This window comes from Andrena cerasifolii, chromosome 9 (assembly GCF_050908995.1).
Source record: "Andrena cerasifolii isolate SP2316 chromosome 9, iyAndCera1_principal, whole genome shotgun sequence".
In the NCBI taxonomy this organism is placed as follows: Eukaryota; Metazoa; Arthropoda; class Insecta; order Hymenoptera; family Andrenidae; genus Andrena; species Andrena cerasifolii.
The window spans coordinates 10,099,639-10,125,690 of NC_135126.1; the positions used below are offsets into that span (position 1 = coordinate 10,099,639).

Genomic DNA, 26,052 nt, shown 5'->3' on the forward strand with positions numbered 1-26,052 from the left:
AATGAGGGAAGTAAAGATTCTGTAACTTATGCAGATCGTCGCCAAGGGGTTAAGTCATTGCCACGTAGGCCGCGGTAGTACGTATGGGGACGGTGCTGTATGACACGTAAATGGGATCCCCACGCTGTCCCCGGCTAACGAACTTTGCCAGATTATTATTACCATGCCTTTGGATGGTCGCCAATGGTTACAACATATTTCGGTTTACACTGAGCGTACGGTCATTACCCCCGAACAATCAGCAGCTCGGGATGAACCACGATCGATCCATCCCTCCAAAGATAGATCTTTTCCCGTTTGGTCGATCGACGATAGATGCCACCTCCTTTTTGGGGTCTTTTGGGGTTGCTCTAAATCGAACTCGTAGCGATCCATCATAGATCGTCTTGTCACTGAAAGCAATTTACACCTAAGACTCCTTGATAAGCTAACAGCAGAAAAGTAACACTCAATTCTCAATATTATTTCGATTTTTTAACACTTCTATTAAATCCATCCCTCCAGCAACTCGTTTAAAAGCTGCTATAAATACTCCCACGGGTTTTCGTGACAGTTCAGTGCCGCCACTGTCAATGGTCTTTTTTCGTCAGTGGCAGTAAGAAACACGGGACAACTGGGCCTAATTATGCAGAAAGCTACCCTCAATGATCTGAAACTGAGTTTTAATTTGAAGATTTTAATTGTTAAAGAACAGTAGCTTTGTTTCTATTGGATAGATTTCATTTCCTGTTATTGTTTTACTATGTTTATTAACAGGTTATTTAATAGCGAGTAGTATAATTAATATTATTTTAAACTTTCTGTAGCTTTTGGTATTTAAGCTTAAAATTGAACTATGGGTTGGTAGTTTCAATAATTGTAAAATTTAGGAGTTCTATTGATCGGTAATCGTTTGCAAAATGAAGATCACAAAATTATAGTATCCGTAATACGTTTAACTGTTTTTTTTTATCGTTTTGAGGGTTGGTAGCTTCCCGCGTAACTAGGCCCAAGTGAGAAACTGCTCCGTTCGAAAACAGAGAAACGATATTTTTTTACCACCGACACTGTCAGCGCTCAACTGTCACGAAACTGACGCGTGCACTTGGACCTTAATAAAGTGGTATAATTCTGATCCATTTGATATGATCGGAGCAGAGGGTGGACACCTCTGCTCCAATCGTTCCGATTCACGTGACTTTCCGTGATTTTCTGTGATCTTCTGTGACACTCGGTGAACAGTGGGGACGCAGGTGTACGTTTCCAGCTCGACGGGGTCGACATGCCTTTGCTGCCCTTACGGCTACCACATCGACCTGGACTTCGTGCGATACTGCGAGGCGGTGGCGGCAGGAAGTGTGGGCGACAGGTCTAGCATCGAGAGGCGCAAGAAACGGGAGCGTCGAAAACAATGCCAGTCGATGGAAGTTCTCCTGGGCCTGGTAATTGATCGTTCGATTCCATAATTAAACCGTTCTGGCCGAGTGCTTCGAGCTCGCTCTAGAAGATCGTTCGTTCTCCTATCTCCGGCATTAATTAAGATATTCCATCTCTCTTTCCACCACGGTTCATTATAAACTGACTGCTTCGATGCTCCCCCCTAACTATCACCTAGCAAAGCGCCTTTTAACGAACTTTCACACCGAAACGGGCAACGACAAGGGAACCGTCGAATGCCAGTGGAGATCGGCAGCCGCGGCCTAACCTCCTCCCTCTTATTTCTCGTCTCAGGTGAGTCCAGCCCTCGCAGGGATACAGGTGGAACTGCCGAAAATACCGCAGGAACCAGCTACCACGAACGGCCTGGCTACTTTGCCTAGGACGAGCCATAGGAAGCAAGAGTACACGCAGGAGTCGCAGGCTCTCGACCTCAGCGATGTCGTTGGCGACTTCGAGGCCACCCTCAGGCGCTCCAACAGGTCGTGGAAGCCTTCAGACAGACACCAGCGCACCGAGAACGGTTAGAGACACTTACCATTTACTTATCATTAACATGGAGCCTTCGTTACTCCACCCTGCATACTTAGAACACCTTGGACGAATTCGTTATCGCGATTTTCATCAAGCTAGAAATTAATCACCCATCTATTTTCAACCCGACACAATACGTTACCATCGTTTCTTTACGCAAGAGTGCATCGCCCTCTCGAATAATAGAGAAAGAAAGCCGCGCCGGTGCACCGGCTCGCATACAACGGATTAATTCCAGTGAAAGACCGAAACGAAGAAAAAAGGAGCGGCGAGAAGGAGATCCGATAATTTCACGCACATTTGATTTCCTCGCGCTGAATCCGCTCGCCCCGGCCATCCTCGGATTCTCCATGGCCCAATGACCTGCTGCACAATAATACCGTAAAGAGAAATGCTTCCTTCACTTTTGAGCCGCAGGTTTCCCCGCGACGGGTTAGACGGTTGCGCTCCTCCGTCGAATATAAAGCCCAACGGGCTCGCTAATGAGTCCCCTCTCTCCTTTGTCGCGCGTGTATCGCCCGGAGACTCTCGAAACGGTGAAATTGCCATTCAGCTTGAGAAGCCAGCGGGCAGCTGGCGCTGAAAAGAAAACGGTCCCCTGATTTAATTGCCGCGAGGCTCTCTGATCCTGCAATTGACCGAGGTGGACGTTCCTCGAGCCTGGGACCTGGAGCATCGCCCGAGCCACCGATTCGCTGTTGCAACGATAACGCAACGGATCGCGCAATTACCTAATTACACTGTTCGACGCATGCGAGGAACACGAGCATTTCCCTCGGATGGTTGCATATGTATGCACGTAGCCAGTAGCTGCATCGGGGAACCCAAAGGCTTCCGGGTTTCCGACGCCTCGCAGAGCTCGCCGGAACATATGGTTTACTTTATTAACCGTTTAACGGGCCATCGGCGACGTGGCGAAACGTTCTCTCTTCCCTCGGTCCAGAGATTGCCTCTTCACGGTATTCCGAGCGTCACCCATCGGAAATCGAATAACCAAGCTCGCCGATTGGATCCAGCCGAAACACTCCGCGCCTCCGAACCTTCGGTGACTCCTCCACCGATGGTTAATTTTTTTTTTTGTTCCTTGCCACTTCCCTGCCGTGTCTTTTCTTTTTGTTCGAAGGCGAGACGGCTCATAATCGCGCCGCGAAATAACGAAGGGGAACGGAGGATTCTCGTGGACGTTTCACGGCACTACGTTTTAACGGCGCCTGTTTACGTGCCCGTGGATTCGCACGGTTCTCGCCCGCGTCGCGCCGAACAAAGCCGAGGCTTCTGCACGGTTGACAGTGGCTGACGAATAAGCCAATAGCCGGGTTCTTTCTCACGGGACCGCGAACTCTGTTCCTGAAACGAGCGAGCAGAGCTAGTTTGCAGGAATATTCTCACGTTTCGCAAGCGAACCTACCCGCTCCGGCTCCTGTTTCCTGCCTTATCGCCTGGGAGACAATGCCCCGGGACTCTATGGAGGCGCGTCCTCGCCGAGGGGAAGCTGAGATCCTTTCTTCGGTTTTACTCTGCGAATTAGATAGCTCGCGTCTTGTTCAACGCGGAAAGAACACGCTGCTCGGGCGCTGATTAACTCTGCTACCTGGCTGGGAATTGTTTTCGTTTAATTATCCCATAGAGAGGCGTGGAATATTTTAACTTTTACAGAACCGTCGGCCTTATCATTTCCATTCGTCTTCCTTGGGCGGGAAGTGTGGAAAGTTTTATATTCTAGGGAAATACATCGCGGCGCTTCTAATACTGTCGAGCCTCGCGTAACCGAGCTAATAGTGTTCCCCAAACTTTTTTAAGTCGCGATCTGCTTTTGTAATATTCAAATAACCTGCGACCTCCCGTATAAGGTAAGATAAATTTAATAAGGTAAAGAAAACGCATTAAAAATAGGTATTTCAAAATATAATTCTAACTTTATTAAGTTAATATTATTATATTAAAAAAAAAAACGTGACGCCCCCGCAGAAAACACTTTGCGACCCACCGTTTGGGAATCACTTGATGTGGAAATCTAAGTGTCTGAATAAAGGAATTTTCGGATAATAAAGTCACCTTTCTGCCACTAAACTTCGCTCGTTTAAATAGAATTGGAGAAAGTTGATAGATCGCTTAAACATTTTTGGCCCAAAATTACATTTGTCTCTAAACTTTTGTAACAGAAGAAGGGTGGTTTGTAAAGGAGAAACCTGTTGCTAGGAGAGACTATTCGGATAGCAGAACGTTCTGATATTAAACCACTTCGATAACATAACTTTATAACAGTACTTATCTTCATACACTCCGTATCTGCAAGTAAACGAACACTGTTCCGCGGCGAAATAGAGCCCGACGGAGTGGCATAAAATTTAATTAGACTTCCTGGTACTTAGCGACTTATTAACCCAGTACTACAGGCGTCGACCATTAATGCCTCGAACATTGTTAACCCAATAATCCGACGGCAATGGTACGAAACGCAAAGTAACGCGACGTTAACTCGTTGCACCAAGGGACCACGGCCGAACAGTTGCTCAGCTGAACGAGCTAGAAATTGCTGGGATCGTTGGTCACTGAGAGGCTCTTCGAACCGTGGTTTCCAATGGGACTAGTCGATAGTTTCTTGCTCGAAGTCGGTGGCGAGCTCGAACGCCGGAACGTTGCTCGTCGGCGAAGCCGTCGGTGCGTGGCTGGAACCACCTGCTTCCGGTGGACGACCCGTCAGTTGCGCCGTCGCTGCAAACGGCACCTCTGTTACCCCGGTGGTAATGTGACAGGGACTTCGTAGCCCTCGCGCACCCAGCAATTTCGTTGGTTTTCGTGACAACAGTCGGATCTGCACGCCAGTGGATCGGAATGCGAAAGAATCGAATCGATTGCAACCGACGCTCGCGATTCTTTTATCATCCCCGTCTATAATAGTCTATCTTCCTCCCTTGCTCGTTTCGTGTTACCTGAGACAGCTTCTTCAGATCGTCGCCGCAGGAACATTTTCCGCAGCTCTGTCGTTCGCTGCTGTATCTTATTTATAGGTGGGATCGTTGCAAGTACCTTATCTGTATTTTATCGGTTAATCATTCGCTGTCGATCCTCTTGACGATCGAGATTGCCAGAATTGCCTTTCTTTTGCTATCGATAACGTTGGAGTTTCGTGCTTTTTGTAAATACAGTGCACTCTTAGACAGAGACGGGCCAAATTTTTATTTAATTTTTAAGTTGTTATTTAAACAAAAATTTGGCCCGTCTCTGGTCTTAGATCCCTAGTATGGATACAGTAATTATAAAACAGTTGTGTAGGATACTCTTAATTCCTCGTACAAAGTAAGCGGCCCCGATTGAATCGCGAACGATATTCTAACGAGGCATTATTCTAACGGATGACTTTCTCCGCGGCGGCGGAAAGATTCCAAAACGCCTGGATATTCCCGGGCCGCGAAAGTGCGTCGAATAGACCTAGCACGGTCCATTAAGACCACCTCGATATCGCGCGTGAAATTCCAAGTAATGCGATCTGTCGCGGGGCAACACTCGCCGAGCAGTGTCCCACGCACGGTGCTGAATTACTATTTCGAAAAGCGATGTTGCCCGATGGAAAGGCGGCGGGGATTTAACGAAAGCAGCCGACACGATTACCCTCCCCCGTCGCTAAACAGCCAACAATACTTAACAGTCGATGCTTAGAAAGTAGAAAAGGAACGCGAAGAAGGATTTCTGGCCTCGGTAGCGTCGCTTTTGCGTGACGACGGTATCGAGCGCTGCTCGTTCGTTTGCCCTAGTAATTGAATTTTACGAGCAAACAGACCAGCCTCCGTTTCGCAGGGATTTAATAATTGCCGGGCGAGGAACTACCCGCGTATCTCCAGGCGATTTCTCACCTCGCCGTGCGCTGCGAACTTGCCCGGATTAAAAAAGGCGTTCTGCCAAAACGCGCGCACGAAAATAAAACGCGGTCATAACCGGGCGGCGCGGGTCCGATTAGTGCTCCGAAAATACTCCCCGAAGGAAGGGAGCCCCGGCGAGGGGCAAGGACGATTTTCAGGGAAACGTCGCGCATCAGCGGCTGCGCCGACGGCACTCTATTTAACTCGATTTGGAAGGAACGACGTGACTTCATCGGGAACGCTAAACCATTTTGGTGCAACCTTGCCGGAGCAAGGTGGTCGCATATGGCCGCGTATGCACCTGCCAGGCTAAGCGGCGCGCGGCTGTCGCAACTGTTATTCCTCCAGCGAGCTGTCGAGGCGAAATTTTAAAAGACACCGGCGATAAACAAAAGCGGATGGAATAACTAAACGCGAGCATCTAGCGGGTGCGTTGAACATCTCTGGGCCAGCGACGGTGACCCAATTGAGGCGGAACACGGTTGGAAATAGATGTTAGAAGTAGAACTCTAGGATATACCTCGGCTAATAAATAAACCAATGAACCGAGTAAATCATCATTCACCCTCGATAAATCTACTAACCGCCTGCAGTTTCAAGTACAAACAATCCGCGGCTTTCGCAGCAGCTCGACATTCGCGATAACGCTCGAACCAAGGCTGCCCGTTATCACGCCGCCGGAAGATCGTTGCCGAAACGGCGCCCGGAGAGGAACAAGTAGGGAGGAGTAGGAGGGCGACAGCCGACTCCTTTTCTCTCCACTGGGGGATTAAGAAATCGACGAGCACACCGGGCGAAGAACAGGAGAAGAGGCACAACTGCCCCTCTCCATTCACCTCTTCGTGAGCAGCCGGAGTCCTGGTTGGCTATAGCCCAGTGTTCGGCGTCACAGTCAAACGCAAACAGTGACCGCGGCAAAACAGATCGTCGGCACTAATGCTCGAAAAACCGTCGACGAAAACGCAACCCCCGCGGGCACGGTAGCCTGGACTCGATCATCGATCCCCGGTTCCTCTGGCCGTGGTTTCACGAAGTGGGGGTGGGGCCACCGCGAAACCGATTTCGACGCGCGCGAGCCGATCGAACCCCTCGGCTCTTTTTCACTCTCTGCCGCGCGTAGACGAACGAACGAAAACACCGGCGCAGCATCTCGCGGACAGCGGAGATCGATCTCCGATCGATCGATCGTTCTACAGTGGCTTCGCCGTGACCAGTCCCTGGAGCATCGATGAGATCGACGGAACTGCATGGAGACTAGTCAGCGAGGAGAAGTTGAACCTCCGTGGGAAGGCTATGATATTTCGTTACCCGCGAATGCGAAGGCTCAGATTTCTACCTTACTTTGGATTTTCATCGATCGTGCAGTGCAAAGTATTCAGTGAAGATGGGGGTGAAGAACTTCATCATGAAGAGGATACCGTTCTGCAAGATGAAGGCGAAGAGGAAATACCGTGAGTCGCCTATGAGCCAGCCCCGTTCCCTTTTGTCCTTCGCGTTCTCTTCGTGGCGCAGTGTTCGTTAGGCGGATAGTATTTGCTCGCAGAGGAGCGAGTCTAGACTTTTAACCGTAGATAGCCGCGGACCGGCGTCTGTACAGTGTGTTTTTCTGCGTCTGTCTAGAAAACACGAGCGATAACGACGCGCCCCGCGTCACGCGATTTTCCTCGGGTCATGTTTTTACGTGCGTGAATTATCGCGCTTTGCATATCGCGCGGCTCGGGTAATCTGTTACCTAGAATTCGGATTTCGCCGCCAGCACGGACGGGGCTGTCTACGCCGCGGTGGACGCGATTCGACGGGGCACGCGGAGTAATTAAAAGATACTTTATCTGTCCGAGCAAGTCGAATTCATTATCGCGGAGCGATACCAGAAACGCGCGCTCGCTTCGACCCCGAGCGTCCCTATCGCTGCTCCCTCCGAACGAAAGCTGGCAGCTCGAACGGAGGAATGGAAAGCCGTAGAAATTCAAATGGAACGATCCGCTGATTCCCCCGAGATGCTTTCGAGCTGTTCGTTTAATTGCGATGAAAAACATTCCGCCAGCCGCGCGATCGTTTCGATACCCGTCGAGATCCGGCGAGCCTGCGTAGAGGATCGTTTAGAGCCGTCTGCCGGCGAGTTGCGCGAGATAACCAGCGTTTCGGTTCCGCGATCGGCGATTAATTCGCCAGGAAAAACCGTGGAATCTCTCGCAGCGGCCGGGGATGCTCCTTTTCAACTTGACTTTCACGACCGACATCGCAGGCCCCGCTACTCTCGTCCGAGTACATATGCTTCTAATCCACGTGTGCAACGCGCGAGAAACCAGCGTCGTGTTCTTCCATATAAAGCGGGACGCAACGATTACGCGCCATTATTTACATGGCCTGCTCGCGTTGTTACTGTTCGAGGCAGAGCCGCGCAGAGCCCCTTTAAGGACGCTGTAATCGCGCGCAGGAACGCCGCGAACGCGCGGCTTTCGAGGGCAGCTTTCAATCGCAAGCGGATAAATGAGCACTCGCGCTGAGGTTAATACAGTGAATTTCCATTTGCCCGGTTCTTATAATAATAGTTCGCTACCTACAAATTTTTAAGTACTTAAATTAAAACGCACTTGCTCGTTCTTCTCCTTAATCTTCCACGAATTATCTGTCATATTTTACTCGATCTGTAAGTGTTCGCGTGACGCTCCCTTCGTGCAGCGCTCGACGGTACTCCGGACAATGGAAACGCAGCGGCAGTTGAGTAAAGCGAGCACTGACTTTGCGCTAAAATAAATTAAGTTCTACGCGTACGTTCGAGCCCGTGTCAACGAGCGCGGCGGTAGTAGCGGTGGTTTTTTTCTATTGTAACACGCAAGGGGGATGTAAAAAATTGGTCCACGACGGATTGTGGTAGTTTGCATGGGCGCGCGTGACGCGACTCGCGTGCTGCGAATCCTCTGGCATTAAAACCGAGCCCACGAGTCGCGTCACGATATCGGACTCGGATGAATTTGAAATGCCGCGGCGTCTGGCGCGTTTCTTTATTGTCTAGCGCGGGACGGCGTCGCTTTAATGCCGTGACCCTCTTACGCAACGATCAATTAAAGAAAAAAATACAACAGACGCAGGTGAGCGCAGTTTGCGTGACACGCGTGCGCGAGAGGGTTTGTTGAGTGGCATTATCGGGGGTTGAGCCTGGACACAGGAAGCCCTGCTTGATGTTTCCTCGAGTTTCTAATGTGGCAAGCAATTTAACGGAGGTACCTATTTTGGGGGAGGAATGAAAGATAGTTCTTTTTGATAGCGAAATTCGTTTAGTATTCGGCGAAGTGTCGAAGCGTTTTATTATTCCACCGAGGCAGCTGGCTTATTTTTTAATATCCCACCACTGTGTATTAAACGGAGCAACGGTGATATCCTGTCTCAAACACTTGTAGCGATTTGCATCGATTTTGGTATGGATGGAAGTTTCATTAAAATGTTTCCTCGTTATATAAATAAATATTTCTACGGGGGCCAGCCATCGGTGTCCGTGGCCAAATATCTACCTGACATTTCTACACTGAAACAATTTATACATTAGCACGGTGCTTGAATAAATACAGAGTATTAGTTCCGCCCGGCGGTATATTCGTTTATCGGCCTTGCCGCGTAGTGCGAACTTTTTATTCGAAACAAGCTCGGGGGGCTTCAGTATTTACTGTCAATATTTGCTTGTCTACAGTTGCACGGGGAGTTATCTACATTCACCCAAGTGAATGACACTTCTATCTGAAACCACACATTGCTTCCACCAAACAGTCGGTTCGTGAATTAAAATCTTCATATCTACATTAAATACTCTCTCTGTACCATCACAACTATTTTACAAGGGAAGTTAGGCGAGCTGGAAATTCAGAAAGTTGTCCAACTTTGTGCGCAAGTGGAGTAGTTAATTCGTAACGCAGCCCTGTTTTTGCTGGTGCCATAGTGCGATTTTAGGGGGTGAAATGAACCCTTGAAAAAAATCAGCATCTTCCTTTATCGTCTCGTCTTCGGATATTCCTCGAGTAGCAACTCCACAAAATGCAACTGTTCCCGTCGCAATGGGAGAACAGTGGAATGATCCGCGGGAATGTTCACGTATGAAAAATCCCCCAGATGGAACGAACACGGCCACACCGATGCAGAACAATGCCCAAGTCGAGCACACGGCCGATTTCGACAACGCGAGCGTCGGCAGCGGAAACTCGAACCTCAGCACGGGCGCGCTACAGGTAAGGAGCAACAAGTACAATCGACCAGTAATCGCGAATCATGAGATCCAAGAACAGCGGCGCGTACTCTGGCCGTCCAACGTGTTCCAGAACATCAGGGAGCAAATGGCAGCGTCACTGGAACGAATGAGGGAGCTGGAGGAACAGGTCAAGGCGATTCCCATGCTGCAGGTAAAGCCTCGGCGCAATTTCTCACAGTAGGTAGAAGTGATTCAGCGAGGTAGTAAAAGCTGCGAGGGTCCCAAAGTTCGTGGTTTTCAGGTCTAAATTTTTTTTTGGGGGGCGGTCGAGTTTCCAGACCTCTCGTTCCAAAACTTTGGGGCTCCCGCAGCGTTTACGAGCTCGTCAAATCGCTTCTAGACCCTACATCGTCGATTCACCCAGCATTTTCTCTCGTCGGTGCACCCACCGACTCGTGAATCACCTGTTCCTCCCTTTCGTTGCGATACTTCCGACGGGAAAGCGCGATTATATCCTGGCGATCGTAACGCGAAATACCCGAGGCGTTTGGGGGTAATTAAGGTAACGCAAGAAACTGAAAAGCTAGCGAATTGGCGAAATGGGGGTGGGCAGTGGTGGGTTTAAGGAAAGAGGCCCAAGTGGCAGACGTGTTACAAATAAATTTACGCGCGTGTGGTATGGAAATTATGGGGAACCAAGAGAAATAAATAGTGTTTGGATAAGATCATATTTTTTTTTTGGAAAATGGGGTCATCCGTTAAAGTCGTCACTGGGCGAAGCCTCAGGCGTTGAATGAATTCTTCGAATCAGCATAATGGCCACGACGTGTTAGCGCGATTATTGGCTCCATTTCTTGTTCTCATTATCTGGACGTTGCAGGTGCAGGTGTCGGTGCTGAAGGAGGAGAAACGGAACCTCCTGCGACAAGTGGACGAGCTGGGCAAAATGAATTGCTGCAACGATATTTTGCACAGGCACCGGAGCCAGTCGTTCTCGGAACAGCGCATGAACCTGCGAAACCTGAAGAGCGTCCCGGCCACGCCGACCAGGGACATGGGAACGATGTGCGGCGTCATGACACGGGACGTCGGCGTCTCGCACCAGCAGGTACGCGCCATCCCCGCTTCCGTTGCCTCGCGATTTATCGACGGGCTCGATCTAGACATTGTTGCGTCGGGAGAAACTCGAGAAAAGCGGCCGGCGATCGCTGGGTTCCAGCGAACCGCGAAAAATTTGCATACCGACGGGACGGGTGAAGGAACACTCTGGTGTTTAATTGCATATGTAGCAATGCAGTGGAGGATTAATGTTTCTACGGGGGGAAAGCGAGAGACCTTTTTGATTTCTTTAATCTTTCAGAGAACTAGAAAGGAAGATGCTTTGAAGTTCGGTTCAGGTGTTGCTTAGGGATGTGCGGGCAACTCCTTTTAGCGTTGTGTATTTATTGCTGATGTAAAATGTTTTAAGGAATCGGAATTCAGATCAATGAAAAGTGAAAAGACTTCTAGGGTTACTGTAGTTGTCAGGGGATTCTGTAAGCTAAAGTTTCGTTTAAGAATACTAACAAGGGAATATCCCGAACCCGAAAATTCAAAGAATTCTGAAGCTTTTGTGGATATGTAGGGGATTTCCTTCTGATTACAACGCAATGCTGTTTCATAATTATTTAAACATCCAGTTCAGATTTCACGTGAAAAAACGAATTTTAGAAAACGTTATTAATAATTTTGTTTATAACTTCTTTCTAATTTTTAAACAATTGGTACAACTTTTACGATTTGATAGATCTAATTGAAAGAAGTATCTTTTGTCTTCAAACTATTTTTGTATCTCTTACAGATTGCGTGCTACAAAATAAAATAAAAAATAGCCGAATCTTCAGGGGTTAATTTCACCCCCTTAGAGTGAATTTGGGGAGCAAAAAAATTGCGTTGTAATCAGGAGGAAATCCCCTACATATCCACAAAGTTTCAGAATTTTTTGAATTTTCGGGTTCGGGATCTTCCCTAGTAGCATTTATTGTTGGCATTTTGATGGCCAGCTAATTCCCAACTTGGGGTTATTGTGGACCAAGCAGAAATGCTACTAGAGTATTAAATGATTAAGCTTCGGTGTAGATAATAATAGTAGTGTACTTGAAAATTGAACACGAGCCTCCTTAATGAGATATTGTAACGTGGTATTGTCACCCGATCAGGTCCGAACACGAGATATCGGAATGATAACGAGCACCCCGATAAAACAGTCGCTGCAGAGGAGTCGATTGCAGATCGAAGAAATCGTACCTGAAATAGCCGATCAGAGCACGCTGCTGGGCGAGCGGACGTCGCCTAGCCTCGGCAACCTCTACTCGAGCGATTCCCGCGACAGTTGGAGGTCGACCTTAACTCGTAGCCAACTGATGTACGAGGAGATCCCGCCGGAAGCGAAGGCGACGGGTCGCCTGAGATGGAGCCCACTTCAAGTGGAATCGATACCGCCGACCAGTCCGAAACTGGTCAGGGACGCGAGGAAATCTCGCGATGTCAGTACAAGCACGAGGAACAGATTGAAGGACCTCGTGTGCAGCCGATTCGTCATCGAGGACATCGCCCCAGAAGCTAAGAGGGAGATCAGGAAACGGTCCTGCGGAGCCACCACCACTTTGACCATGAAAGATGTTCTAACAAAAGATGACGTCGCAGTTATAGTCGACGATGCCCTCAGGATCTATAAAAGCACGCTGATCAAGGACACCGCTTCGAGAGGGTGCCAGTGCACCCCCGAACCAGCCAAGGTGGTCGAGAAGAGGGATCAGTTCGTCCAGGTCGCCGAACCATTCAAGATGAGGACGAACGTGGGAGTGATGGTGAAGCCTAGGGTGTCCGAAATCGGCATCGAGGTCAGAAGCGGTCCTGGGACGAGGACCGTCGCAGTTGGTCCTGATCCTGTAGCTACACAACTCGTTTCCCTACACTCGATGAACTCGAGGAGTCATTCTTTTAATTACGGCGATACCAAAGTGAACAAGAAGACCACCAGGTCCGTGAGCGTCATGGTGGATGACCTGGTGAGGACCACGGTGAAGAGCACCGACACCTCCGGCCTGGCTCCGAAGAAACGGGAGTTCGGTACCTCGCCGATAAAGAAGAAGTTCACCGACGTCTCTGTCGGCGAATCTGTGAAGCCGCATATCTCTATATCATGCGCGGCTAATTACTGCGACAATTGCAAGGAGACGATTAAGAATCTGGCGAAGCAGATCGTGAACAACGCGGAGAATAATATGAACCATCAAAACGCGAATCTGGTCTCGAGGATACCGAGGCCGTCCCACATACCGCTGAACAACACGCCGGAGCACAGAAGGCAGTTCAAGAGGCAGGATACCTACACGAAGATACCCGCTGTCGGTGTGATAAGATACGACTCTGATAACAAGGAGCTGTATGACAGTAGCAATCGGTTAGTAGTACTCTGAATATCATAGCGATCTATTTAACCCTTTAGGTGCTGCGATCTCATATGCCTCGGCATTTGGTGCGGTTTTCTGTTTAACAGATGATAACGATTGCGTTTGTCAGATATTAGTAGAAGGTTTCATTCGCGACGTATGGTAAGGTTGGAGCCTTAGGCCTCGTTCATATTAGTTACTTGACTTCAAGTCGCTTGAATTCAAGTAACTTGAAACTATATTACCAATGTGAACCTGTTATTTAATTAACTTGAAATGTCTCTTCAAGTATCGTTCAAGTTTCAAGAGAAGTAAAGATTCTTTCAACTTTACTTGCCTTGAAATACAACTTGACTAATGTGAACGAGGCTTTAGTGCTGATAGGGTTAAATGGTATAAAACTTTACAGAAATTCGTTTGTACTTCCATCGGTAATCGCAGAATCGTTTTCACGATCATTTATCGGTCGTTGATATGAACGGAAGAAATGGAGCATGCGACATCTATTATTCTCGCGGTGGAAGTGTGAGGGTGGAGGTAGTTTGCTGCAAAAAGATCTCTGTACCGCGGACGATCAATGTGTGATATAGTTAGTGACAGCGTGGCGCATGTCAGCGGGATTGTTGATTTTTTCGGCTCCATGGTTGCGCGTCGGATGCGTCATACGATTGTTCGCGTAGCTGCGCAGAGGTCAAACCGTAAATAACAGGTTCGGAGGTCAGTGACAGAGAAAGTGTCGTTAAAGCCACTTCGTATTCGGTATGGTGAACGAGTGAATCGCGATCTCGACAGATCGATGCTGCAGCAGCAGCAACAGCACGCTACCCGTATAGTTAACGATACCGAGCTCATCGAGGAATCCTCTGCTCATTTCGTCGCGAAAGGGTAATCGAGCCCTCGGGGAATTATCTTCGTTAAACCCTTACAAAGATGACGGTAGTGAACTGCTGAAATCGCTCGAGACGCGTGTATGTATGCATATCTTTCTCTGTTTTCCAGCATCCAGGAACTGCAAGGGGACAGAGGAAAGGATGAGAAGTCAGAGGAGATATATAATTCCGAGAAACAACCGGCTAGCGAAGACAAGCACGAGCTTCCGGAGTCCGCTCTGTTCCAACCGATTCAAGAGAAGCCTAGGAAAAAGACTGAACCGTCAAAAGAGATGCAGGCCGCCATGAAGGTTCTAAACGACAGCCTTAAAAAATCCCCCAGCAAGAGCATCTCGCATCAGATGAAGAATGCTGTGAACATCATCCAACAAGAATGGTTCAAGATCTCGAGCACAGTGACTGCCAATCCCTTAGAAGTAGAAGACTACCTAGACTGTTTCGAGGAGTATTCCAGCTCCTTGTTGGAGTACGTAGTTAACATGATCGACTCGAACGGGAACACCGCTATGCATTACGCAGTCTCGCATGGAAATTTCGATGTCGTGTCCATACTTCTGGACTCTAAAGTCTGCGACATCAATAAGGCAAACGTAGCTGGGTACACGGCTGTGATGTTGGCAGCACTGGCCGAAGTTAGAAATTCCACTCATGCCTCCGTGGCGAACAGGTTGTTTCAACTTGCCGATGTCAATATTCGAGCGAAATTGGTAAGAATCTGAGGCGACGGGAATAAACTGATTCCACGATTCTTAAGATAGAAACTTAACCGACATATATTTTTCAGCATGGTCAAACTGCCTTGATGCTAGCCGTATCGCACGGCCGCAAGGATATGACGCAGCTGCTGTTGGATGCAGGAGCGGCAGTCAACATTCAAGACGAAGACGGCAGTACAGCCCTAATGTGCGCTGCGGAACACGGGCATACCGATATCGTGCGACTGTTACTCGCGCACCCAGACTGTGATCCATCGATTGTCGACATAGACGGCAGTTCCGCTTTGAAGATCGCGTTAGAAGCTGGCAATCGAGACATCGGCGTGTTACTGTACGCCCACGAGCGGGTAAACAGAGGGACGAGTCCCTACTCCTCGATCAGGCGCAGCAGGAGAGGATCGAAACCTACGACACCCACCGGCCCGTCCCCCTCTGCCCCTGTAAGTCCAGCTCCATCCCGAAGGATCCACTCATCGACCGTTTCCTTGAACTCCACGAAATATTCTTCTAAATAGTTTGCCGAAAGACTCTTCATTGTCGTTTAACGTACTAGCAGGTAGCTCGAATCATAATCGTATCGTACGCGTAAGCGATAACACGAATCGGCGTCCCGTGTTTCCTATATTTATTGCTAACGTGTTTCTAGTATTTATCGTCGATTACAACGTTTCAAGGTGTCAACTACTGGATAAACGATCCTGCTCTTGCCTAACGGTTCATTCAGTCCCAGCACAAGCATTTTAATTTAAGACACCCATTTGACTGCTCAACTTTTCTATACAATTAGTCGCGAGACGTTCGAAGGTGTTTGCTCTGTGAAGTTAGTTCGTAGGAAGGGCTCGCGCGAGGCGCCGCTGTTCCGCGTAAACGTTAGCGGATTAGATGGGATTTTCTATGAAACATGAAGGTTTTTTCTGGGTGCTATCAGAGTAAAGATGATAACCTTCATTGTTGTTAGATTTTTATAGAATGTCACGTGTATGGAACATCGATGATCCAGCCAGACACACCCAAAATTTCATTCTTAACTCTAGAAACTGCGTGAAAGTACAAAAGAATTTCGTATATGTATATATGAAACGAGGTCACAGCGCGAGAATCAAGTAACGTCTTCCAACATCCTGTGGCATTAAAACATTCCAAAGTGAATCACGAACAATCCGAATTTCTCATCTCAGACACTATTTCTCACATCTACAATAATAGATTCGGGCCTAATTTCTTGTCGAACCATGGGGATCAAGCTGACAGTAGAATAATTGTGTACTGATATACATAGATAGGCGTGATAAATGGTGCGCAGACGGGAGACCGCGTAATTCCCCCCGATAAATGTTGAATTTATATACGATGAACATTCTTAGAACGTATCGATCGTGGTGTTCGATGTTGGCGTAGAAATGTTACATAGGCGTGAAAGTATAAATATAGTGTCCGTGAACTACGATGAAGAATGTCGAGGGGGCATACGAGGGAAAGTAACTATGTTTAATACTTGTTGAAGTCTTTTTCAGGGTACAGTTTATACACGATAGAGAGCTACGCAGAAATGTAATTTCCTTTTCATTTCTCGTTTATGCGCGGAGACACCCTCGCGGCTAGGAATTGGATATTTAAGACCAGTTTTTTAACGTTGAACGTTCTCTATAGGGTTGTGAATATCTTAGAAATAACTTGCGTATTTGCGTTCAACATCAAAGATTTAGATTTACGTTGTAATGAGTATTCCTATCGTTAAGAAACTGCATTAATGTTAAGTGACGATTATACATGTACATCAAAGGTAGCGCCGAGATCAAGTAATAGAATCGTAGGGATCTAGAAAGTAGATTACTACTTTTCATTGTTTGTGCCTTTATATTTAACGTATTATAATTGATAATAAACCGGAAACGATACAACATCAAATGATTATATTGTATAATGATTTATGGAAAGCCGAAACGGACAGTAATATTTCGTGTCAGCTGAATTCCAGCTTAAAAGCTGCTGCTAGATTTATATAAATTATCTCCTATCTCTGTAAGTCCACTATAAACACGAAGACGTTGGAAGTTATTAAGTTTGAATCAATATGAATGAGGATAGGTATGTAGAACCAAATAATCCTCTAATGTTCCTACCACAATTGCTTCTATTAAATTTAATCAATTTCTACTCCGATCTGTACGTATACAGAAGCTAAACAGGATAAAAATAATTGCTTCTAAATTGAAAAATTTGAACTATGACTTGTGATATGGGACATGCGCAGTGTAGGAATGGTATATATAGGTAGGTATGAAGAACAAACGATGCGCGAGTGATATAGGAAGCTGTAATTTCCTTTCTGTAATTTCGCGTATGTGACTGGCTTTGCGCTTTATGCTCCTAATAATAGGAACACGCGCGAGTTAGCAGCAGCATATGATAACAGAGGAGATATGAAAAAGAGAGTTAATTCTATTGAGTGGGTGCTGCAGTTCATATAGTTTACCAACTAAACGAATATGCTTCTTACTTCGCAAAGTACACTATATACCTTAAAAAACAATAAATTAACAACACTATTAAACATTACATCACAGACGAGGTAAGTATAAGACCTCTAAAATCATTTATGTATTTTTAAGAGACTCTAGTTACCGATTACCGTCAAAATCATTCTCATCTCGACCACTTCGATTTTTGCCCCCAAGGGCTTCAATTACAAAACACAGGGCGGTATTCACAGTCGTCGCTTAAGACTAAGATCGTCTTAACCATGCGGCATCCTCTACTAATCTAATAGACTAGTAAAGGATGCCGAATGCTTAAGACGATCTTAAGAATACGTAGCGACTGTGAATACCGCTCACAGTCTGTGCACGATACCTACTTTATCAACAAGTCCCAAAGGAACTTTGAATAATGCTCATTGTTGCTTTAAAACGTATCATTTATTAAAGATTTGTCAAATCGATCACTTCTAAATAACATAACCATTCTCTAATAATGATTTAATGGGTCAACGGATATCGGACACGTTAAAAATTCGTGTCAAAAATTGCAAAGGAAGCTAAAGGTTGGTAGGCCTGGCTACACATCACAACGTGACGTTGTCAGATATTATCGGCCGTGCGGTTTCTAAATCGTTTGACAGTTGTTTTTGCACGGTTCGTAATTGCTTCGTTGTATTTCTCCGATATAAGAATAATTCGACTGCTTAAATGAATTGCTTGGTTATAAGTAATAAATGTTTCATGTAACATGTTTCGTCTTGGAACTCAATGTAATAGCAGCTTGTGTTTACATCTTTCAATATTTTATCAAATCACTTATACGTGCTGTAGAGTTACACGAAAATGAATAACAAGTATTACATCAGTTCGGTGAAACATGTACATGTGCAGTAGAAATGTCAATTCCTACTTTGTATTTGCGAATTCTCGTAATACCTTGATCGTTGTAGCTCGATTATAATCTCTCCTGTTACAGAAGGGTTTTAATTAACCACCAAAATTGAGAATAAAATGCGTAGGTCTCACGCAAGTAAGTTAATCGACTATTAATTTTAATTCAATAGACCATAGTCTTGGTCCGATGCAATGTGGTTTTTGTGACAGGTTACGCCTATGAACCGGTACCAACGACGTCGAGTCATAATGGCTTGGAGGACGAGAATGAAAGTATGACAGACCATCTGAAGGATAAAATTCATGCTCTGAAGTCGTTGTCAATCGACATTGGTAATGAAGTACAGTACCAGGACAAAATGCTCCGTGGAATGGTAAACAACTCGCCGTTCTTCGGGCACATTTATTAGCTAGAAGCGCGTAGAATAAATCTTTTTATTCCGACAGGACGAAGACTTTGAAAGAACAAGTGGTTCGCTAACAGGTTCGGTCGCGCGAGTTTTACGCTTGTCCAAGGGAAGCCATTCTTACTACATTCTATATTTATTCATATTCTCCGTAGTTGTCTTCTTTGTGTTATGGGTAGCATTAAAATTTTTCAACTAAATTTTAACGCGATAATGTTGCGCGGCGAGGGAGAGTTCATTCCTATATTAATTTATCATACGCAATAACTTTCAATTACATCCAATATTTGTGTACAAAGGTCATTTACATGTTAAACTGATTATTATTTCTTCTGAATTGTATAAAATTATCTACGCATGATATATCTTAATGTAAATACGTGTACAGATAAATATATAAATATATTTTAATTAATAAACGTGATTGCAAATTCCCGGTATTATTCTCGTGATAATGTTCGAAAGTTAGCGGCAGTGCAGGCGCAGGTGAACTTGTGATCCTCTAGGCAGTGATGGGAACAACGTGAACGTCGCGATTTGGGGCAAAAGCGAAAGTAGACAGAGAAATAAACTAAAAAAGAAAGGGACAGAAATACTGATAGAAAGAGAGAGAGAAAGAGATAGATAAACGTTTAGGTTATGTTTATTTCCGGTTTTGCCCCAAATGGCTGCGGTTATGCCGTTCACTCCCTGGAGGATCACTAAGGTTAACCTAGCGCGACCTGATGACGTCAGTTTACACGTGGGGATCTGTATTTAGTCACGCATGGTGCGAAGAAGCAATTTTGCCTATTAATTCAACTGAATTAAGCTGAGAAGTGTGTGAGAATGAAGCTAAAGAATTTGAGAGTGAATCCTTTGAGTCGGGTTCAAAAAGAAAGTAACGAGGATGGCCCAAGCACATCAGACAGCCAGCAGCCAGAGGTTATCTTGCCATCTGACAGCAACTTTAATCACATTAAATGCAAGGCAGTGCGCCAGCAGAAATGCCACCTGTTAATGAGACAGAAATCGAAGGCCAGGAAGGAAGCCAAGAAAAGGAGAATTCAAGAAGGTGCTCCGAAACAAGTACCGCATACTATTGAGAGCTTGCGAGAAAAGGACGAAACCACCATCACTGGCGATCTAGATGACCCAGAGAATCAGGAGCTCAAAGTTGATTTCGAGCACGATGAATTCTCTTCCTACTATAAGCACGCTTACGAACCCAAGGTCTTGATCACCTATTGCGACAATCCAACGAGGAAGACTAGAATCTTTGGCAGGGAGCTGACGAGGATAATACCAAATTCTATTTCATTATATAGAAACCGTTCCGGAGTAAAGAAAATTGTCAAAAGTGCCACTGCCAGGAATTTCACTGACATTGTCATGGTTAATGAAGATCAGTGCAAACCCAGTATCCTTTTTAACAGACTTCCAAAAAGGAGGATGTTATAGATTCGACCCGTTTGTATTTTTTTTTATGTTTGTCTCCGCATAACTCCTCAGTATGTGGACTGATTTTGATGATTTTTTTTTATTCGAAAGAGGCCGATGCACGGTGGCCTCACCTTAAACTGCATCAACATTGGCCCAATATTTTGCCAGTTGTGGTTAATAATAAAGACTATTGTCACCAAATTATTCTTATTTTATGTACGTACCCGCATATCTCCTCTGCGTGGTTTGTCAATATATATAAAACTAAAAAGTTAAAACTAAAAAAATTTAAATAAAAATTAAAACCGACTTCAAAATAATAAAACTGCACTAAAAAGTAAAAAATAATTTTTTCCCTTATTTAATCTACGACTCTCATATTTTTTAAGTCGGCGCCTCATCCTTTGTACTGTGTAAATCTGGTGTCGACTTGAAAAATATGAGAGTCGTAGATTAAATAGGGGAAAAAATTATTTTTTACTTTTTAGTGCATTTTTATTATTTTAAAGCCGGTTTTAATTTTTTTTTTTTAAATTTTTTATATATGATAACAGAGATGTTTCTTCTTTTACTCTTAAGTGAATCGTCGACTGTTTGAATTCGTTATTTTCTTTAATGTGTATCTCAGATGGTATGTTGGTCATTCATCTACCCGATGGCCCAACGGCGTACTTCAAACTTAGTAACGTAAAAATAACGCCAGAGTTGAGACGTAGCCACAAAGAGATCACGGAGCATAGACCAGAAGTTATATTGAACAATTTCACTACTCGCTTGGGCTACACGATCGGTAGAATGTTAGGAGCTCTGTTTCACTATGAACCTGAGTTTAAAGGAAGGAGGGTGGCGACGTTTCACAATCAAAGAGATTATATATTCTTCAGGCACCACAGGTGAGATTTTGTATTTCCTCGGCGAAATAGTTAAGCGTGGATGTAATAATGCAAATGATATTGCAGGTATCAATTCGATTTGAAAAGAGGTAAAGCTAAACTGAGGGAGTTGGGTCCTAGATTTACTCTAAAATTGAAGTATTTGCAACACGGCACATTCGACACTAAATATGGAGAATACGAGTGGCTTATACAAGGACGAAGACACGATATGGAAACGAGTAGAAGGAAGTTCTTCCTATGAATCTTGTTAGTTGGTATATGTATTTCTAGGGAGGCGTGTCTTGTCGTTTCGACTAATTAATAAACGTTTTATAAGAAATATAAAAATTCCTTTTTATTAAACTCTTACAAAGAGTTTAACTTGCGATAGAAATACCGAAGCTCAGTCTATGATAAAAAAGTAACTTACGAACTCATTTCTTCAATTACTTTTACTTTGTGTGCTTATTAGTTCTGGGCTTGAACTGCTCGTAAAGTACGTCCGTCCGTTTCAATACATAAACTGCAGCTTGGAGCCCACCTATATTTACACCTAACATTTTTGTCACCCGAAACAAGTCTCCCGTTGTTTTCAATGCCTGCGAAAAGACCAAGTTTTTTATTAGGAATAGAATATGGATCTAGATGTTTCAACCACGTACCATATTGAAGCTACGTCGGTCGTAAGTTAGCAAGACCGCTCGACCCTTGGAAAGTTTCAGAAACCGTCCTAATTCTAATAAAAATTGCTTATAGAGTACCCTATTATCAGTCATTCGTCCACTTCTTCTTCCGAATGGCTGTAAGAATTATCGGATGAATACGACGAAGCGATGTTATAGGTACAAAATGTATAATTCATTAATATTAATTACCATGTCAGTAACAACAATATCGACATATGAATCCTTAAATGGTAATTGCGATACACTCCAATGTACTAGATCCACTTTACATCTAGCAGCAGATCCATCGATATTAGACTTGGCTCTAGCTATGGCTTTTGGGTGATTATCACCACCAATAACGTAAGATTGGGAATAAACCAAAGCTGCCTGAAATTTATAGTATCAGCAAGTTCTAACACTGCAGAGAATGTACATTAGGCTCTTATTTACTCTTGGTAAAAAATTTTTCAAGATTTTCTTCGGGGCACCCTCCTGAATAGTTCCAAATAATTAAAAAAAAAATCTGTGTAAAGTTTGAGCTCGATCGGATAACGGGAAAGGGAGGGTACCCCGAAGAAAATTCAAAAGTCGAAAAAAATAAGAGTCACCCTAATGTACATGTATTACGATAGATTGTATCAGAAGTTTTAGAACAACCTCTATTGGAATAGAACCACCACCGCACATTGGGTCAACTATTATATCTCCTGGATTAGGATTAGCTAGTCTCAATAAATTATAACACACAGTTGCCCTCAGAGTAGTTGGTCCGAAACACATGATATTCCTACGATGCTTAGATTCGTGCGTAACACGTAAGTTCGTTACCAATTCATCTATAAATATAATACACATTATTCCTCGTAAAGATACCGAAATACATCCACTTGCATTTTACTTACTACCAATCAATTTACAAATTATTTCTAGGTGATACGTCGTTAAATCCACGAGCCAAAGATATTTATCTTGCAATTCCCCTCCAATGATCCTGGCAACCTCAGCCGATTCGAAAGTATGTTTGCCAGACCTCTCGCACGTCACCCTGTACCTCAAAACTTCGTCCTCTTTAGCGTCAGAAGGATCTTGGCCCCTTTTTCTACCCTTATAATCCGTGGGCGTAACAACTGCGTTGGAAAGCTTACGATCCTTCTCTGCTACGTTATATTCATCAGTAGTTGGATGTAGCTTTCCCTGGAAACCAGTGACGTGCTTCCAAGCATTCAAACATTTTTCCAATCTTATGTCATTATTCACAGCATCCTTGAACAGCTTTAAATCAGCTTCTTTACTGGTTCCAGGGAAGCTGAATTTTCTTACATCCGCGACTAGGAGTATATTGTCAATTGACCGCATTTCTTTTACCTAAATATATAAATGGAACGATAATGTGACAAATTCAGTTTCGTATTGCTTTATACAGTATTTAGATACTGTAAGTCAAAGCTATTGAATATTTCTAACAGAAATAGTTACAAGGATAGTAATACTTGTGAGAATTGGTTCCAGTATATGTTGAAAAAGATCTTCCCCCGCTCCTTAACGATTTTAATATTTTCGTTCAATTTCTCTTTACATTCGTCCACCGCTTGCCACTCGAAACCTGGAATTACAACGTTGCAAGAGGTTACTCTGTGGATCCACGTGCCCCGTTCTCCGATTTAATATCTACCTGTATCCACGGTCGTTGCTACCATTATAACATTGTCGTTAGTTAACGATTCTGCAAAAAGCTTCTGCAAATCTGAGTCTTTCCCTACGTCCATCTCGAATTTTGTACTTTACACGCACGTAAACTGCTTTGCGTTCCATGAACACGTGATTATAACACGTGACTTATGTCAAAGCATCTCCACGTGTCCCGATGATCGATCGAATTTATTTTCGTCGCAAGTTTGCAACGTTAAATACGTATAGAATTATACGATTGCCATGCTCCATCTTTATTTTTTTTTTCACTGCATTCTACCATTTCTATTTTTATTTGCAAATAGAATTGAAACGTGGGCTAAAATAGTGAAATAATTGCGACTAATCGGAGTTATTTGCTCGCTGACGTTTACGAAGAGCAAGAATGCGGAAAGATGCAGGCTACTTTGATCCCTAAGTGAAAGGTGGCAAAAATCGCACAGTCGCGAGCTTCGTTTTTCTGGAAAATAAGGAACACCTCCTCGAAGCACGTAGCCGCCTGATACGAATTGTCAATTCTGTTCAACAGTTTACAAAATTTGTAACTTTCGCGAGCCATAATAACAAACAGTTATCAAACGTATTATACGAAATGGTGGGAGGTAGCGCGCCACAGTACGACGAATAATATTTTCAACGGTTTATTTTTCTAGAACGAATATTGGCGCGGTGCAACCGCGTGTGTTACCATTTTATGTTTTATCGAGCTGCTGTTGGCCGATGGAAAGGCCAGCAGATACTTAAAAGTTTTCTGACGTACAAATTAATTTCCTGGCGTTTCCTTAATTACAGCTGAACAGCGCAAATTCTACTGTCAATTACAGGTACCTATATAACTTTTTAACCGTCAATTATAATTGAATTTCGTTCGTATCGAATATACCTGCATGATCAAGTCACGGTTTAAGAATGAGTAATTGAAAGAATAATCATTTGGTTCATGATAGTGTGTCTAAACACTAAACCGACTGCAGAACAAGTATAATAGAAGATTAAATAACTTTTATATACATATTCGAAGGCATCTTGACGGAGATGCCTTTATCAATATTTTTTCAACGGCTTGCAAATGTCGATAGCAAATCAATTTCTTACCACTAACAAGGTGTGTTTGAACGTCTGACTTTTGTCATGCTCGCTTTCAGAGGCGATTAAATACAAATGAAGCCGACAGATTTAACGCGGAATAGGATATCGTATTATTAAGTGATCGCCAATTATCCAATGAAACGTTTCCCTCTGAAAGCCGCAGGAAACGTTATTAGGGGAAACTACTTTGGACATTCGATTTCTGAACGGCGCCTAAATATTCACAGGGAAGCAGGAGTTGACTCCCGCAGTTACCCCCGACTCAATTTACCGCGCGGAGCGTGCTGCAAAAACGGTTGCAAAGCTTCAGGCGCGGCAATGGAATCAGGAGAGTTGATCTACCTTTCAACGTGAACGACAAAAGCGGTGGGACTCTAATTTATTTAAACACCACCGATACACGTCCATCGAAGCCAGCATCGCGGCAGATTAGAAGGTATCCGCAATTCTATAATTCCGCGCGAATTCGGACGACCGACCGTCATCGCTAATACGATTATGAAGTTTCAGGGGAGCGGAGAAGCAGCGCGCCACAATGCTCGGCATCCTTCTCCGTTATATTACCCACACATCGCGCTAAAGAGGACGAGCTTTCCTGCGGCGGAAAGCGCAAAACATCGCGCGGAAAATCTAATTTAATTAGCTCGCGCTTCGACATCTGATCGAGAGGTACGCCAACCTTGTAATTACGGGCACGGTTTCATCCTGCCTTGGCGCCCGTTGATCTGCTATGCACGCACAGGCGAATATGTAATTTCCTGTTATTAGTAGACAATCGTCTGGTATTCTGGATTAAACCGATCATTAGGTGGTTGCTAGGTGTGGGTGGCTACATCGAGGAAGGTGGAAATCGGAGGCGTCTGCATCCCGTTCGGGTCATTTCAGGTCGAAAGTTCGCCAGGCCATACGTCTCTATACATAGAAGCCATCCACCCTCCTCCCATCCCTCCCTGCTCTTCTTCACCCTTTCTATCTTTCTCGCGCATCCTGTCCCGCGGACTGACAGCTGAAGCCAGGAGCGACTGAAATATTCATCGACACAAGGCGAACGAGGCGCGACCGAGCGTCGATCTGTCAACCCACTTTGACTATTTAAATATGGACTCCCGCGCCTCCGGGTCCATCCACGTGGCGAAAAAAATCTCGATCGGACTCGAGACCCGGCATTTATCGAAATCCTTTAAACTCTAAACCCTTTAAGGTAATCTCTGAGTACTAGAAGGTCTCAATGGACGCTACCTCACCCCTGTACCTTTTTAACTTCTTGTTGAAAATCGTTTCAGATGGCACGGTTGGATGATAATTGGAATAATTAAGCTCTATCGATTCATCCTCCTTCCACTTCTCCCATTTGCTATTTCTGGTCCATTCATTTTTAAACATTTGTTTCGTAATGCGAATACGCTAAGGGTACTGTATCCCTCGTACAGTCGCGCCATATACGTTGCACACGCTTCAGACACCATAGACTGTACCAACATACTGTGCCTTGCGTTTC

At 44.9% G+C, this 26,052-nt stretch overlaps 4 protein-coding genes across 8 annotated transcripts in view; 3 read left to right on the forward strand and 1 right to left on the reverse strand.

The window, feature by feature from the left end:
- The window catches only part of Kank (KN motif and ankyrin repeat domain-containing protein 2 kank), a 41,715-nt gene extending 24,777 nt beyond the window's left edge, over positions 1-16,938 (forward strand). For 2 of the 3 annotated variants that reach the window (XM_076819678.1, XM_076819679.1), the window contains exons 3-10: positions 1,222-1,421; positions 1,711-1,939; positions 9,915-10,030; positions 10,121-10,201; positions 10,871-11,098; positions 12,189-13,435; positions 14,424-15,021; positions 15,099-16,938. In XM_076819678.1, coding sequence (XP_076675793.1) covers positions 1,222-1,421; positions 1,711-1,939; positions 9,915-10,030; positions 10,121-10,201; positions 10,871-11,098; positions 12,189-13,435; positions 14,424-15,021; positions 15,099-15,545 — 3,146 coding nt within the window. In that variant the 3' untranslated portion in view covers positions 15,546-16,938. Of the gene's footprint in view, positions 1-1,221; positions 1,422-1,710; positions 1,940-7,081; positions 7,262-9,914; positions 10,031-10,120; positions 10,202-10,870; positions 11,099-12,188; positions 13,436-14,423; positions 15,022-15,098 lie in introns of those variants that run through there. The other variant, XM_076819680.1, reaches the window with a different exon arrangement.
- Positions 16,939-18,063: 1,125 nt separating this feature from the next.
- Bet1 (blocked early in transport 1) lies at positions 18,064-19,230 on the forward strand. 2 transcript variants are annotated; one of them, XM_076819503.1, is made up of 4 exons: positions 18,064-18,164; positions 18,487-18,540; positions 18,615-18,778; positions 18,852-19,230. In XM_076819503.1, the coding sequence occupies exons 2-4, from the start codon at positions 18,522-18,524 to the stop codon at positions 19,008-19,010; spliced, it is 342 nt and encodes a 113-aa protein (XP_076675618.1). In that variant the 5' UTR covers positions 18,064-18,164; positions 18,487-18,521; the 3' UTR covers positions 19,011-19,230. The 2 variants fall into 2 exon arrangements, with proteins under 2 accessions (XP_076675618.1, XP_076675619.1); XM_076819504.1 differs by lacking the exon at positions 18,064-18,164 and adding an exon at positions 18,257-18,280.
- LOC143372885 (putative ribosome production factor 1) lies at positions 19,191-21,456 on the forward strand. The gene is made up of 4 exons (XM_076819502.1): positions 19,191-19,297; positions 19,518-20,210; positions 20,862-21,126; positions 21,193-21,456. The coding sequence occupies exons 2-4, from the start codon at positions 19,640-19,642 to the stop codon at positions 21,368-21,370; spliced, it is 1,014 nt and encodes a 337-aa protein (XP_076675617.1). The 5' UTR covers positions 19,191-19,297; positions 19,518-19,639; the 3' UTR covers positions 21,371-21,456.
- LOC143372884 (tRNA (guanine(6)-N(2))-methyltransferase THUMP3) lies at positions 21,443-23,694 on the reverse strand. 2 transcript variants are annotated; one of them, XM_076819500.1, is made up of 7 exons: positions 23,449-23,694; positions 23,267-23,379; positions 22,679-23,141; positions 22,434-22,612; positions 21,984-22,163; positions 21,771-21,908; positions 21,443-21,707 (listed from the first exon to the last, which is right to left on the reverse strand). In XM_076819500.1, exons 1-7 carry the CDS (start codon positions 23,540-23,542, stop codon positions 21,561-21,563), a joined length of 1,314 nt encoding a protein of 437 aa, XP_076675615.1. In that variant the 5' UTR covers positions 23,543-23,694; the 3' UTR covers positions 21,443-21,560. The 2 variants fall into 2 exon arrangements, with proteins under 2 accessions (XP_076675615.1, XP_076675616.1); XM_076819501.1 differs by lacking the exon at positions 23,449-23,694 and having other exon boundaries at positions 23,253-23,382.
- Positions 23,695-26,052: the final 2,358 nt, after the last annotated feature.

Coding starts and splice junctions, on each gene's coding strand:
- LOC143372885 (XM_076819502.1), top strand. CDS start 19,640: ATGAAGCTAAAGAATTTGAGAGTGAATCCTTTGAGTCGGGTTCAAAAA. Junction 20,211..20,861: donor TGAAGATCAGTGCAAACCCA/GTATCCTTTTTA, acceptor TGTGTATCTCAG/ATGGTATGTTGGTCATTCAT. Junction 21,127..21,192: donor ATATTCTTCAGGCACCACAG/GTGAGATTTTGT, acceptor ATGATATTGCAG/GTATCAATTCGATTTGAAAA.
- LOC143372884 (XM_076819500.1), bottom strand. CDS start 23,542: ATGGACGTAGGGAAAGACTCAGATTTGCAGAAGCTTTTTGCAGAATCG. Junction 23,142..23,266: donor ACTGGAACCAATTCTCACAA/GTATTACTATCC, acceptor TTATATATTTAG/GTAAAAGAAATGCGGTCAAT. Junction 21,909..21,983: donor ATATTGTTGTTACTGACATG/GTAATTAATATT, acceptor TAATTCTTACAG/CCATTCGGAAGAAGAAGTGG.
- Bet1 (XM_076819503.1), top strand. Junction 18,779..18,851: donor ACAAAATGCTCCGTGGAATG/GTAAACAACTCG, acceptor TTATTCCGACAG/GACGAAGACTTTGAAAGAAC.